Here is a 14,540-nt window from a genome sequence, read left to right on the forward strand (position 1 = left end):
CACCATGCTTCACTGTACTGATGGTGCCAAGCTTCCTCCAGACATGACGCTTGGCATTCAGGGCAAGGTGTTCAATCTTGGTTTCATCAGACCAGAGAATCTTGTTTCTCATGGTCTGAGAGTCCTTTAGGTGCCTTTTGGCAAAAAGTGACCATCGGGTTCTTGGTCATCTCCTTAACCAAGGCTCTTCTCCCCCGATTGCTCAGTTTGGCCGGACGGCCAGCTCTATGAAGAGTCTTGGTGGTTCCAAACTTCTTCCATTTAAGAATGATGGCCACTGTGTTCTTGGGGACCTTTAATGCTGCTGACATTTTTTGGTACCCTTCCTCAGATCTGTGCCTCGACGCAATCCTGTATCGGTGCTCTACGGACAATTCCTTTGACCTCGTGGCTTGGTTCTTGCTTGACAGGTGTGTGCCTTTCCAAATCATGTCCAATCAATTGATTTTACCACAGGTGGACTCCAATCAAGTTGTAGAAGTTGTAGAACCATCTCAAGGGTGATCAATGGAAACAGGCTGTACCTGAGCTCAATTTCGAGTCTCATAGCAATGGGTCTGAATGCTTATGTAAATAAGGTATTTCTGTTTTTTATTTTTAATAATTTAGCAAAAATGTCTAAAAACCTGTTTTCGCTTTATTTAATCAATTTTAGAATAACGCTGTAACGTAACAAGATGTGGAAAAAGTCAAGGGGTCTGAATACTTTCCGAAGGCACTGTACAATTAGAATGATCCTTTGGTACCAGCTGATAGATCTTGGAGGCTGGAGGCCTGTTACTGTGCTGCTGGTGTCCTGTACCACAGTGTGACTTTGACTGTAGTTTTCCCAGGAAGAGAAACTTTCACAGCCAATTAGTCTCAATGATTACTGTTGAAATGGTAAGAGAACTCATAACAATGGTTGCACATAGAAGATAACACTGTTTCCATGATCATGAGCCTTTCCACTGGCCACACACTGGTTGAATCAACATTGTTCAAAGAAATTACGTTGAACCAAGATGGAATCGACGTTGCTTTGACGTCTGTGCCCAGTGGGTTGTGACCCTACTTACAATTACAACTTTGCAACATAATTAATGGAAGACTTCAATAGCATGGAAGAAAATGCAGGAGTTGACACCATTGTCTTAAACATTTTCTTTCAAGAAAGGTAGCTTGCTATAGGCCTATTTTACATACTGTAAGAAAGAAATAAGCAGCAGGGAACATCAGAAATGTTGTTGCTAAATAAGGCAGTGTCATTTTCACTGCAGCTATCCCAATTCTTGTAGGCATAACATTTTGTGAGTCATTTCTGTCCCTTCCTTGTCTCATTTGTAGCCAGATTCTCACTGAACATCAATGGCACAGACAGGAGGTCTATTCATACAGATGTAAGATCTTAATTTGATCACCTTTTTGTTGCTATTTACCTAGACAAGTCCATTAAGTGCAAATTCTTATTTACAATGATGGTCTACCCCGGCAACGCTGGGCCAATTGTGCACCACCCAATTGGACTCCCAATCACAGCCAGATGTGATACAGCCTGGATTTGAACCAGGGACTGTAGTGATGCCTTTTGCACTGAGATGCAGTGCCTAAGACCGCTGCACCACTCATTAGCAAACTTGTAGTGTGTTTTAGTTTTAAATGAGCATTTGAAGTTTGTAATTTCCACTTCGAAATTTCAGTCTTGATTTGCTGGAACGACAAATGAATCAACCCCTACACAAATGTCCATTAATTATAATCCACATAATAATTCACATTTCCTGTTGCTGCAAGATTATTTTCCTGCTGCAGTACACTGGCTCAAATTAAAATCATACATCTGTAACTTGTGATGGGGAAAGAGAAGAGAACAGTAGGCCTACAAATTTTGATTTGATAATGTTACTAAAAATGAAGCTTACTGTTAATGAAATAAAAAGCATATATTTTCTATTCCATTCTGAACAAATGCGACATTTTCTATGATTTCGTGTCAATAGAAATTCAGATCCACAGACAGCGACACGCAGCTCGATTATCTCACATCGATTGTTCCGCCTGCAACGATGGCTTCTGCATTAGATTACTGCTGCCTTTCTGACTCCCACATGTACCGGAAATATGGCGGCGCCCACGGTCGAAACGCAAGTCGTTCCAGCTAAAAAAACAACCGGTAAATATGAGTCTCTGTTATATTAATGCTATCACACGACAAATAACCAAGAACGTGGTGTATGGGACATGCTTGAAAAAAAAGTGTAATAAATTGCCACAATGAATAAAGAATTATGATGCAGCTAATGACAAGGAAAACTGACTCAAATGGTTTGAAAAAGTGATTAGCTAGCTAGCTAGCTAACTTACTTGATACTTATCTACATGAACGAAATATATGAAAATTATAGAACACGTTTTTAAATATCTTTAAGGTCCTGGGTCTAACTTTTGTCATCTGCTCAGAAAACATGGGAGACCAGTTGGGGAACCCCGCTTCGCAATAGGTTGCTCCTAGTTATGCTGTAATAAAATACAACAGCATTGTATTAACGTTTTGTTATGACTGGATTGTAATTGTATATGGAGTTGTGGTTTTTATAATTAGGCCTATACAAGAGGAATAGGGACTGTGGAATTTCAAAGCACTTATCAAAACAATATGTAACAACTCATAAGAGTAACTTAATGTATTATCAATAACCATAACAGACTATGCCCCTACACCGTATTTTATCTGAAGCCTCCTGTCTTGTCTGTATTTGTCAACTCTCTCCTACAGTAAAATGATTTGATTCTTCCCCAAGTACGAAGACCACGGCAGGTGGCCAATCAAATTCCTGATGAAATCCTGCAAGACCCAGAGTTACAGGAGGCTATCCGCGCTCTGCCTTCAAATCACAACTTTGAGATCCACAAGACAGTCTGGCGGGTGACACAGGCCACGTCTAAGAGAGGTAAGCTCAGAATAGGCCTATTCATTACATTTCTACTATCTATAAGGCTTGGATAAAGTATTTACCACAGGTGGACTCCTTACTGGAAAAGACTAGTAAGGTGTGTATCAGTTCCTGGCTAAGGTTAATCTTAAACCTGGAGAACCTCAGAATAGGTAGTGTTGCTATATAAAGTTAACTTGCTATCTGAATACTCAAATATGCTTTATCATGCAGTTTTAATGTCTATCTATGATCAGACACCATTAGTGAATGAGAGATCCAATAACCAAAACAATAAATAGGTAATGGTATGTTTCCCGAAGGTTATTGTTCTGGTCATTTTTGTTGATGTGGTATTTACCAGGATGTGGTATTTACCAGCTCTTACTATAGAACATAGGAGTACCATGTTCAAATACTGCCTGTCAACGTTATTGTCAGCAGTTGTCTCACAGCAAGAGGACGTCAAACTAAACTATGAACCTCAGGAACCTCAAGTTGATGTAGTCTGCTAGAGCAGCATTTCCCAAACTCGGTCCTGAGGCCCCCCTGGGTGCACTTTTAGGTTTTTGCCTGAGCACTACACAGCTGATTCAAATAACCAACTCATCATCAAGCTTTGATTATTTGAATCAGCTGTGTAGTACTCAGTCAAAAACCTAAAAGTGCACCCGGGGGGGCCCAGGACCAGGTTTGGGAACCCTGTGCTAGACTAGAGTATTTTTGTCCATGATCAAACAGCCACTGTAAAACTGGCATGTCTCAAGCTGAGGGGTTATTTGGTTGTGAGTGTGAGGGGTTATTTGGTTGTGAGTGTGAGTGTGAGGGGTTATTTGGTTGTGAGGGTGAGGGGTTATTTGATTGTGAGGGGTTATTTGGTTGTGAGGGTGAGGGGTTATTTGGTTGTGATGGTGAGGGGTTATTTGGTTGTGATGGTGAGGGGTTATTTGGTTGTGATGGTGAGGAGTTATTTGGTTGTGAGGGTGAGGGGTTATTTGGTTGTGACGGTGAGGAGAAGGGTTATTAATTTGTGACGGTGAGGAGAGGGGTTATTGGGTTGTGATGGTGAGGAGAGGGGTTATTGGGTTGTGATGGTGAGGAGAGGGGTTATTGGGTTGTGACGGTGAGGAGAGGGGTTATTGGGTTGTGATGGTGAGGAGAGGGGTTATTGGGTTGTGACGGTGAGGAGAGGGGTTATTGGGTTGTGACGGTGAGGAGAGGGGTTATTGGGTTGTGACGGTGAGGAGAGGGGTTATTGGGTTGTGACGGTGAGGAGAGGGGTTATTGGGTTGTGACGGTGAGGAGAGGGGTTATTGGGTTGTGACGGTGAGGAGAGGGGTTATTGGGTTGTGATGGTGAGGAGAGGGGTTATTGGGTTGTGATGGTGAGGAGAGGGGTTATTGGGTTGTGATGGTGAGGAGGGGGGTTATTGGGTTGTGATGGTGAGGAGAGGGGTTATTGGGTTGTGATGGTGGGGAGAGGGCTGGGTAGTTATTGGGTTGTGGTGATGATGAGAGGGGTAATTGGGTTGTGATGATGAGGAGAGGGGTTATTGGGTTGTGATGATGAGAGAGCTGGGTAGTTATTGGGTTGTGATGGTGAGGAGAGGAGAGGTGTTATTGGGTTGTGATGGTGAGGGGTTATTGGGTTGGGGTGATGAGAGGGCTGGGTAGTTTTTGGGTTGTGATGGTGATGAGAGGGTGAGGTGTTATTGGGTTGTCATGGTGATGAGAGGGGTTATTGGGTTGTGATGGTGATGAGAGGGGTTATTGGGTTGTGATGGTTGACGAGAGGGTGAGGTGTTATTGGTTGCGATGAGAGGGTGAGGTGTTATTGGTTGTGATGAGAGGGTGACGTGTTATTGGGTTGTGATGAGAGGGTGAGGTGTTATTGTTTGTGATGGTGATGAGAGGGTGAGGGGTTATTGGTTGTGATGGTGATGAGAGGGTGATGGGTTATTGGGTTGTGATGGTGATGGTGATGAGAGAGTGAGGTGTTATGGGTTGTGATGAGAGGGTGAGGTCTTATGGGTTGTGATGAGAGGGTGAGGTGTTATGGGTTGTGACGAGAGGGTGAGGTGTTATGGGTTTTGATGAGAGGGTGAGGTGTTATGGGTTGTGATGAGAGGGTGAGGTGTTATGGGTTGTGTTGAGAGGATGAGGTGTTATGGGTTGTGATGGGGGATGAGAGGGTGAGGTGTTATTGGTTGTGATGGTGATGAGAGGGGTGAGGTGTTATTGGTTGTGATGGTGATGAGAGGGTGAGATGTTATTGGTTGTGATGGTGATGAGAGGGTGAGGTGTTATTGGTTGTGATGGTGATGAGAGGGGTGAGGTGTTATTGGTTGTGATGGTGATGAGAGGGTGAGGTGTTATTGGTTGTGATGGTGATGAGAGGGTGAGGTGTTATTGGTTGTGATGGTGATGAGAGGGTGAGGTGTTATTGGTTGTGATGGTGATGAGAGGGTGGGGTGTTATTGGTTGTGATGGTGATGAGAGGGTGAGGTGTTATTGGTTGTGATGGTGATGAGAGGGTGAGGTGTTATTGGTTGTGATGGTGATGAGAGGGTGAGGGGTTATTGGTTGTGATGGTGATGAGAGGGTGATGGGTTATTGGGTTGTGATGGTGATGGTGATGGTGATGAGAGGGTGAGGGGTTATTGGGTTGTGATGGTGATGGTGATGAGAGAGTGAGGTGTTATGGGTTGTGATGAGAGGGTGAGGTCTTATGGGTTGTGAAGAGAGGGTGAGGTGTTATGGGTTGTGATGAGAGGGTGAGGTGTTATGGGTTGTGACGAGAGGGTGAGGTGTTATGGGTTGTGACGAGAGGGTGAGGTGTTATGGGTTGTGACGAGAGGGTGAGGTGTTATGGGTTGTGACGAGAGGGTGAGGTGTTATGGGTTGTGACGAGAGGGTGAGGTGTTATGGGTTGTGACGAGAGGGTGAGGTGTTATGGGTTGTGACGAGAGGGTGGGGTGTTATGGGTTGTGACGAGAGGGTGAGGTGTTATGGGTTGTGACGAGAGGGTGAGGTGTTATGGGTTGTGACGAGAGGGTGAGGTGTTATGGGTTGTGACGAGAGGGTGAGGTGTTATGGGTTGTGACGAGAGGGTGAGGTGTTATGGGTTGTGACGAGAGGGTGTGGTGTTATGGGTTGTGACGAGAGGGTGTGGTGTTATGGGTTGTGACGAGAGGGTGAGGTGTTATGGGTTGTGATGAGAGGGTGAGGTGTTATGGGTTGTAACGAAAGGGTGAGGTGTTATGGGTTGTGACGAGAGGGTGAGGTGTTATGGGTTGTGATGAGGGTGAGGTGTTATGGGTTGTGATGAGGGTGAGGTGTTATGGGTTGTGATGAGGGTGAGGTGTTATGGGTTGTGATGAGAGGGTGAGGTGTTATGGGTTGTGATGAGAGGGTGAGGTGTTATGGGTTGTGATGAGAGGGAGAGGTGTTATGGGTTGTGCTGAGAGGGTGAGGTGTTATGGTTGTGATGAGAGGGTGAGGTGTTATTGGTTGTGATGAGAGGGTGATGTGTTATTGGTTGTGATGCGATGGTGAGGTGTTATTGGGTTGTCATGCGAGGGTGAGGTGTTATTGGGTTGTGATGAGAGGGTGAGGTGTTATTGGGTTGTGATGAGAGGGTGAGGTGTTATTGGGTTGTGATGAGAGGGTGAGGTGTTATTGGGTTGTGATGGTGATGAGAGGGTGAGGTGTTATGGGTTGTGACGAGAGGGTGAGGTGTTATGGGTTGTGACGAGAGGGTGAGGTGTTATGGGTTGTGATGAGAGGGTGAGGTGTTGTGGGTTGTGACGAGAGGGTGAGGTGTTATGGGTTGTGATGGTGATGAGAGGGTGAGGTGTTATTGGGTTGTGATGAGAGGGTGATGAGGTGTTTTGGGTTGTGATGAGAGGATGAGGTGTTATTGCGTTGTGATGAGAGGGTGAGGTGTTATTGGGTTGTGATGGTGATGAGAGGGTGAGTTGTTATTGGGTTGTGATGGTGATGAGAGGGTGAGGTGTTATTGGGTTGTGATGAGAGGGTGATGAGGTGTTTTGGATTGTGATGAGAGTATGAGGTGTTATTGCGTTGTGATGAGAGGGTGAGGTGTTATTGGGTTGTGATGGTGATGAGAGGGTGAGGATATATGGGTTGTGATGAGAGGGTGAGGTTTTATGGGTTGTGATGAGAGGGTGAGGTGTTATGGGTTGTGTTGAGAGGATGAGGTGTTATGGGTTGTGATGAGAGGGTGAGTTGTGATGGTGATGAGAGGGTGAGGTGTTATTGGTTGTGATGGTGATGAGAGGATGAGGTGTTATTGGTTGTGATGGTGATGAGAGGGTGAGGTGTTATTGGTTGTGATGGTGATGAGAGGGTGAGATGTTATTGGTTGTGATGGTGATGAGAGGGTGAGGTGTTATTGGTTGTGATGGTGATGAGAGGGTGAGGTGTTATTGGTTGTGATGGTGATGAGAGGGTGAGGGGTTATTGGGTTGTGATGGTGATGGTGATGAGAGGGTGAGGGGTTATTGGGTTGTGATGGTGATGGTGATGAGAGAGTGAGGTGTTATGGGTTGTGATGAGAGGGTGAGGTCTTATGGGTTGTGAAGAGAGGGTGAGGTGTTATGGGTTGTGATGAGAGGGTGAGGTGTTATGGGTTGTGACGAGAGGGTGAGGTGTTATGGGTTGTGAGGAGAGGGTGAGGTGTTATGGGTTGTGACGAGAGGGTGGGGTGTTATGGGTTGTGACGAGAGGGTGAGGTGTTATGGGTTGTGACGAGAGGGTGAGGTGTTATGGGTTGTGACGAGAGGGTGAGGTGTTATGGGTTGTGATGAGAGGGTGGGGTGTTATGGGTTGTGACGAGAGGGTGAGGTGTTATGGGTTGTGACGAGAGGGTGAGGTGTTATGGGTTGTGACGAGAGGGTGAGGTGTTATGGGTTGTGACGAGAGGGTGAGGTGTTATGGGTTGTAACGAGAGGGTGAGGTGTTATGGGTTGTGACGAGAGGGTGAGGTGTTATGGGTTGTGACGAGAGGGTGGGGTGTTATGGGTTGTAACGAGAGGGTGTGGTGTTATGGGTTGTGACGAGAGGGTGTGGTGTTATGGGTTGTGAGAGAGAGGGTGAGGTGTTATTGGGTTGTGATGAGAGGGTGAGGTGTTATTGGGTTGTGATGAGAGGGTGAGGTGTTATTGGGTTGTGTTGAGAGGGTGAGGTGTTATTGGGTTGTGTTGAGAGGGTGAGGTGTTATGGGTTGTGATGGTGATGAGAGGGTGAGGTGTTATTGGGTTGTGATGAGAGGGTGATGAGGTGTTTTGGGTTGTGATGAGAGGATGAGGTGTTATTGCGTTGTGATGAGAGGGTGAGGTGTTATTGGGTTGTGATGGTGCTGAGAGGGTGAGTTGTTATTGGGTTGTGATGGTGATGAGAGGGTGAGGTGTTATTGGGTTGTGATGAGAGGGTGATGAGGTGTTTTGGGTTGTGATGAGAGGATGAGGTGTTATTGCGTTGTGATGAGAGGGTGAGGTGTTATTGGGTTGTGATGGTGATGAGAGGGTGAGGATATATGGGTTGTGGTGAGAGGGTGAGGTGTTATGGGTTGTGATGAGAGGGTGAGGTGTTATGGGTTGTGTTGAGAGGATGAGGTGTTATGGGTTGTGATGAGAGGGTGAGTTGTGATGGTGATGAGAGGGTGAGGTGTTATTGGTTGTGATGGTGATGAGAGGATGAGGTGTTATTGGTTGTGATGGTGATGAGAGGGTGAGGTGTTATTGGTTGTGATGGTGAGATGTTATTGGTTGTGATGGTGATGAGAGGGTGAGGTGTTATTGGTTGTGATGGTGATGAGAGGGGTGCGGTGTTATTGGTTGTGATGGTGATGAGAGGGTGAGGGGTTATTGGTTGTGATGGTGATGAGAGGGTGATGGGTTATTGGGTTGTGATGGTGATGGTGATGAGAGGGTGAGGGGTTATTGGGTTGTGATGGTGATGGTGATGAGAGAGTGAGGTGTTATGGGTTGTGATGAGAGGGTGAGGTCTTATGGGTTGTGAAGAGAGGGTGAGGTGTTATGGGTTGTGTTGAGAGGGTGAAGTGTTATGGGTTGTGACGAGAGGGTGAGGTGTTATGGGTTGTGATGAGAGGGTGAGGTGTTATGGGTTGTGACGAGAGGGTGAGGTGTTATGGGTTGTGATGAGAGGGTGAGGTGTTATGGGTTGTGACGAGAGGGTGAGGTGTTATGGGTTGTAACGAGAGGGTGAGGTGTTATGGGTTGTGACGAGAGGGTGAGGTGTTATGGGTTGTGACGAGAGGGTGGGGTGTTATGGGTTGTAACGAGAGGGTGAGGTGTTATGGGTTGTGACGAGAGGGTGTGGTGTTATGGGTTGTGACGAGAGGGTGTGGTGTTATGGGTTGTGACGAGAGGGTGAGGTGTTATTGGGTTGTGATGAGAGGGTGAGGTGTTATTGGGTTGTGATGAGAGGGTGAGGTGTTATTGGGTTGTGTTGAGAGGGTGAGGTGTTATTGGGTTGTGTTGAGAGGGTGAGGTGTTATTGGGTTGTGATGAGAGGGTGAGGTGTTATTGGGTTGTGACGAGAGGGTGAGGTGTTATGGGTTGTGACGAGAGGGTGAGGTGTTATGGGTTGTGACGAGAGGGTGAGGTGTTATGGGTTGTGACGAGAGGGTGAGGTGTTATGGGTTGTGATGAGGGTGAGGTGTTATGGGTTGTGATGAGAGGGTGAGGTGTTATGGGTTGTGATGAGGGTGAGGTGTTATGGGTTGTGATGAGGGTGAGGTGTTATGGGTTGTGATGAGAGGGTGAGGTGTTATGGGTTGTGATGAGAGGGTGAGGTCTTATGGGTTGTGAAGAGAGGGTGAGGTGTTATGGGTTGTGTTGAGAGGGTGAAGTGTTATGGGTTGTGACGAGAGGGTGAGGTGTTATGGGTTGTGACGAGAGGGTGAGGTGTTATGGGTTGTGACGAGAGGGTGAGGTGTTATGGGTTGTGACGAGAGGGTGAGGTGTTATGGGTTGTGACGAGAGGGTGGGGTGTTATGGGTTGTGACGAGAGGGTGAGGTGTTATGGGTTGTGACGAGAGGGTGAGGTGTTATGGGTTGTGATGAGAGGGTGAGGTGTTATGGGTTGTGACGAGAGGGTGAGGTGTTATGGGTTGTAACGAGAGGGTGAGGTGTTATGGGTTGTGACGAGAGGGTGAGGTGTTATGGGTTGTGACGAGAGGGTGGGGTGTTATGGGTTGTAACGAGAGGGTGAGGTGTTATGGGTTGTGACGAGAGGGTGTGGTGTTATGGGTTGTGACGAGAGGGTGTGTTGTTATGGGTTGTGACGAGAGGGTGAGGTGTTATTGGGTTGTGATGAGAGGGTGAGGTGTTATTGGGTTGTGATGAGAGGGTGAGGTGTTATTGGGTTGTGTTGAGAGGGTGAGGTGTTATTGGGTTGTGTTGAGAGGGTGAGGTGTTATTGGGTTGTGATGAGAGGGTGAGGTGTTATTGGGTTGTGACGAGAGGGTGAGGTGTTATGGGTTGTGACGAGAGGGTGAGGTGTTATGGGTTGTGACGAGAGGGTGAGGTGTTATGGGTTGTGACGAGAGGGTGAGGTGTTATGGGTTGTGATGAGGGTGAGGTGTTATGGGTTGTGATGAGAGGGTGAGGTGTTATGGGTTGTGATGAGGGTGAGGTGTTATGGGTTGTGTTGAGGGTGAGGTGTTATGGGTTGTGATGAGAGGGTGAGGTGTTATGGGTTGTGATGAGAGGGTGAGGTGTTATGGGTTGTGATGAGAGGGAGAGGTGTTATGGGTTGTGCTGAGAGGGTGAGGTGTTATGGTTGTGATGAGAGGGTGAGGTGTTATTGGTTGTGATGAGAGGGTGATGTGTTATTGGTTGTGATGCGAGGGTGAGGTGTTATTGGGTTGTGATGAGAGGGTGAGGTGTTATTTGGGTTGTGATGAGAGGGTGAGGTGTTATTGGGTTGTGATGAGAGGGTGAGGTGTTATTGGGTTGTGATGGTGATGAGAGGGTGAGGTGTTATGGGTCGTGACGAAAGGGTGAGGTGTTATGGGTTGTGACGAGAGGGTGAGGTGTTATGGGTTGTGATGAGAGGGTGAGGTGTTGTGGGTTGTGACGAGAGGGTGAGGTGTTATGGGTTGTGACGAGAGGGTGAGGTGTTATGGGTTGTGACAAGAGGGTGAGGTGTTATGGGTTTTGATGAGAGGGTGAGGTGTTATGGGTTGTGATGGGGGATGAGAGGGTGAGGTGTTATTGGGTTGCGATGGTGATGAGAGGGTGAGGTGTTATTGGGTTGTGATGGTGATGAGAGGGTGAGGTGTTATTGGGTTGTAATGAGAGGGTGATGAGGTGTTTTGGGTTGTGATGAGAGGATGAGGTGTTATTGCGTTGTGATGAGAGGGTGAGGTGTTATTGGGTTGTGATGGTGATGAGAGGGTGAGGATTTATGGGTTGTGATGAGAGGGTGAGGATTTATGGGTTGTGATGAGAGGGTGAGGTGTTATGGGTTGTGATGAGAGGGTGAGGTGTTATGGGTTGTGATGAGAGGGTGAGGTGTTATTGCGTTGTGATGAGAGGGTGAGGTGTTATTGGGTTGTGATGGTGATGAGAGGGTGAGGATTTATGGGTTGTGATGAGAGGGTGAGGATTTATGGGTTGTGATGAGAGGGTGAGGTGTTATGGGTTGTGATGAGAGGGTGAGGTGTTATGGGTTGTGTTGAGAGGGTGAGGTGTTATGGGTTGTGATGAGAGGGTGAGTTGTGATGGTGATGAGAGGGTGAGGTGTTATTGGTTGTGATGGTGATGAGAGGGTGAGGTGTTATTGGTTGTGATGGTGATGAGAGGGTGAGGTGTTATTGGTTGTGATGGTGATGAGAGGGTGAGGTGTTATTGGTTGTGATGGTGATGAGAGGGGTGAGGTGTTATTGGTTGTGATGGTGATGAGAGGGTGATGGGTTATTGGGTTGTGATGGTGATGGTGATGAGAGGGTGAGGGGTTATTGGGTTGTGATGAGAGGGTGATGAGAGGGTGAGGTGTTGTTGGTTGTGATGGTGATGAGAGGGTGATGGGTTATTGGGTTGTGATGGTGATGGTGATGAGAGGGTGAGGGGTTATTGGGTTGTGATGGTGATGGTGATGAGAGGGTGAGGTGTTGTTGGTTGTGATGGTGATGAGAGGGGTGAGGTGTTATTGGTTGTGATGGTGATGAGAGGGGTGAGGTTATTATTGGTTGTGATGGTGATGAGAGGGGTGAGGTGTTATTGGTTGTGATGGTGATGAGAGGGTTGAGAGACCCCACTTTCACCACTGTGGCTTTTGAGTCATTCTCTGTCACTCTTTGACACACTTTCAACAGCCCCAAGTACCTGCATTCTTACTGCACAGTGCACTCACCCATACAGGGCACAGTGACGGCATTGATACTCTCATCTATCAATCACACCTAGAGAGCTAGAATGGAGGGGAAGGGGGCAAGAGGGGATGGTGAAGAAAATAGCCGCATTCAATATCAGTATGGTGTGAAACATGCTAACTTAATTAAAGACATATGGGAGTAATCCACCCAGCGCTGCCAGAAATCTAAAGTCCTGTATCTACCCGGGTGTGGATGGCAAAACGCTCATCTCCTGTTGATGGAAATGATAGCCATCAACAAGCGTTTCATACTGTAAGCTAAGTAGCAGGTAGTGGTGTGCAGGGAGAATGGGGTGGTCTTTGACTGGTCCCCATAGTTGGGGTGAGATGAGCTTTGCTATGTCTCTCCGAATACTTCCCAAATGGCACCCTATTCCCTATTCAGTGTACTACTTTTGACTAGAGCCCTTTAGGTACTATTTGGGATAGGGTGGCTGTAAGGATACCACCGTCTCTGTTCTGTGTTGGTTTCATTAGAGAGCTTCCTCTCTCTCTCTGGGCTCGCAAAACCAAAGATCACCTTATCGACTCTGTTGCACTCTACCCCTCTCTCTCTCTCCCTCCCCATCTGTTTCTGCCTGGGCTTTGAACCCTTTCCACTCAGCCTCTCTCGCTCATTCTCAGTTGAATTGTCGTCTTTGTTTTGGTCATTTAACTTCCTGTTGGAATGGAATGAAATGAAGCAAGCAAACACCATTGTTTTTACTGCCCAGCCTCAATTGTTGAGTGTAAACAGAAGCAACAGCTAAGTGAGCATACATGTGGTTCTGGAGAGTTACCATAGCTCCTTAGAAACGTCAGAATTTCAGATTTGACTGTGTCGTAGCGTTTGCTGTCATTAAATGTGAAGACTGTATATTATCAAATCAATTCTGTATGTGTAATTATTCCGTGATTAAACTAATCACGGAATAGTAATTAACTAGGAAGTCGGGGCACCATGGGAATGTTGTTTATAGAGTTTAAATTTCCCGAATATAATTCTTCAGATATTTTATTATCTTATCGATTACCGTCTTCTATTAATGTATTGTTACCTCGTCAGTCTCATTCCTGAATGTCTCAAACCCTTGGAGATCTGCACGAACCCTGCACGAACCCTGCACGAACCCTGCACGAACCCTGCACGAACCCTTCACGAACCCTGCACGAACCCTGCACGAACCCTGCACGAACTCTGCACGAACCCTGCACGAACCCTGCACGAACCCTAACAAAATGAACAGGATGTACAGATTATTTTTAAGGCTCAAAAATGTATCCTCAGAATGCTTCTATTCTTCTTTTCACCAAATATAGGACATTTTGGAGTGGTGCAGGAGCAATTTCATGTTGGGCCAGCATGTAGCCTATCGGTTAGAGCGTTGGGCCTCTAGCCGAAAGGTTGCTAGTTGGAATCCCCAATCCGCCAAGGTGAACAATCTGTCGATGTGCCCTTGAGCAAGGCACTTAACCCTAATTGCTCGCATTTGATTATGGCTGACCCTAGCCATGATCCCACTCTCCGTTGTCTCGGGGAGTTGGCATATGCAAAAAACATTTCCAATGAAATAGGACAAACATAAGCAGTCACAAAATGATTATATTACAACCATTATTGTTAAATACTACAGCCATAGCTTAACTGATCACATTCTTTATCATACCTCAATTCCTCTCTATGTTGTCCTTGTATTTTTAAATCTTGTTTTCCCTGTGTGCTGAATTTTCCATGCCTGCCATAGTCTCTTTCAAACGATAGTTGTTCAGCCTTGCACACTGAATTGTACCTGTGAAAGTGGAAGGCAGGAAACAGGCAGGACAACGTGAACAGAGAGACAAAACAACCTTGTGTGTCTGGAGGAACCATGAACATGTTTCCCTCAGGGCTGCGAAACAAACACACAACTGTTTCTCTCAGAGACAGAGCAGCATCGCAAATAATCAAAAAGGTTAGCAGTAGCAGTCACAGATGCGTATGATTTCCCTCTGGTCTTCTCGTTTAACGCCTCTGAATTCTTTATGTTACATCTACACAAGTCTACAGATGTTTTTTGGAGAAGGTTTTAGAAAGTAAAGTCTGGGAGAAGTCCTATTAGAGCAGCCAGCCACTAATTGCAGACAGAGGTTGAGGCAACGTTTATTTTCTGCGGCAGCACACATCTGAGTGCAGATGAAGTGTGCCCCACAGTATAGTGTAACTGATGATTACGCTGAAGAAGTTCAG

At 46.6% G+C, this 14,540-nt stretch overlaps 1 protein-coding gene across 1 annotated transcript in view; it reads left to right on the top strand.

The window, feature by feature from the left end:
* Positions 1 to 1,986: 1,986 nt before the first annotated feature.
* LOC106612930 (2-(3-amino-3-carboxypropyl)histidine synthase subunit 1) overlaps positions 1,987 to 14,540 on the top strand; it is a 177,337-nt gene continuing 164,783 nt past the window's right edge. The window contains 2 exon segments of the mRNA XM_082956329.1: positions 1,987 to 2,152; positions 2,781 to 2,930. Coding sequence (XP_082812455.1) covers positions 2,101 to 2,152; positions 2,781 to 2,930 — 202 coding nt within the window. The 5' untranslated portion in view covers positions 1,987 to 2,100.

This window comes from Salmo salar, chromosome 09 (genome assembly GCF_965601325.2).
Source record: "Salmo salar chromosome 09, fSalSal1, whole genome shotgun sequence".
Lineage (NCBI taxonomy): Eukaryota > Metazoa > Chordata > Actinopteri > Salmoniformes > Salmonidae > Salmo > Salmo salar.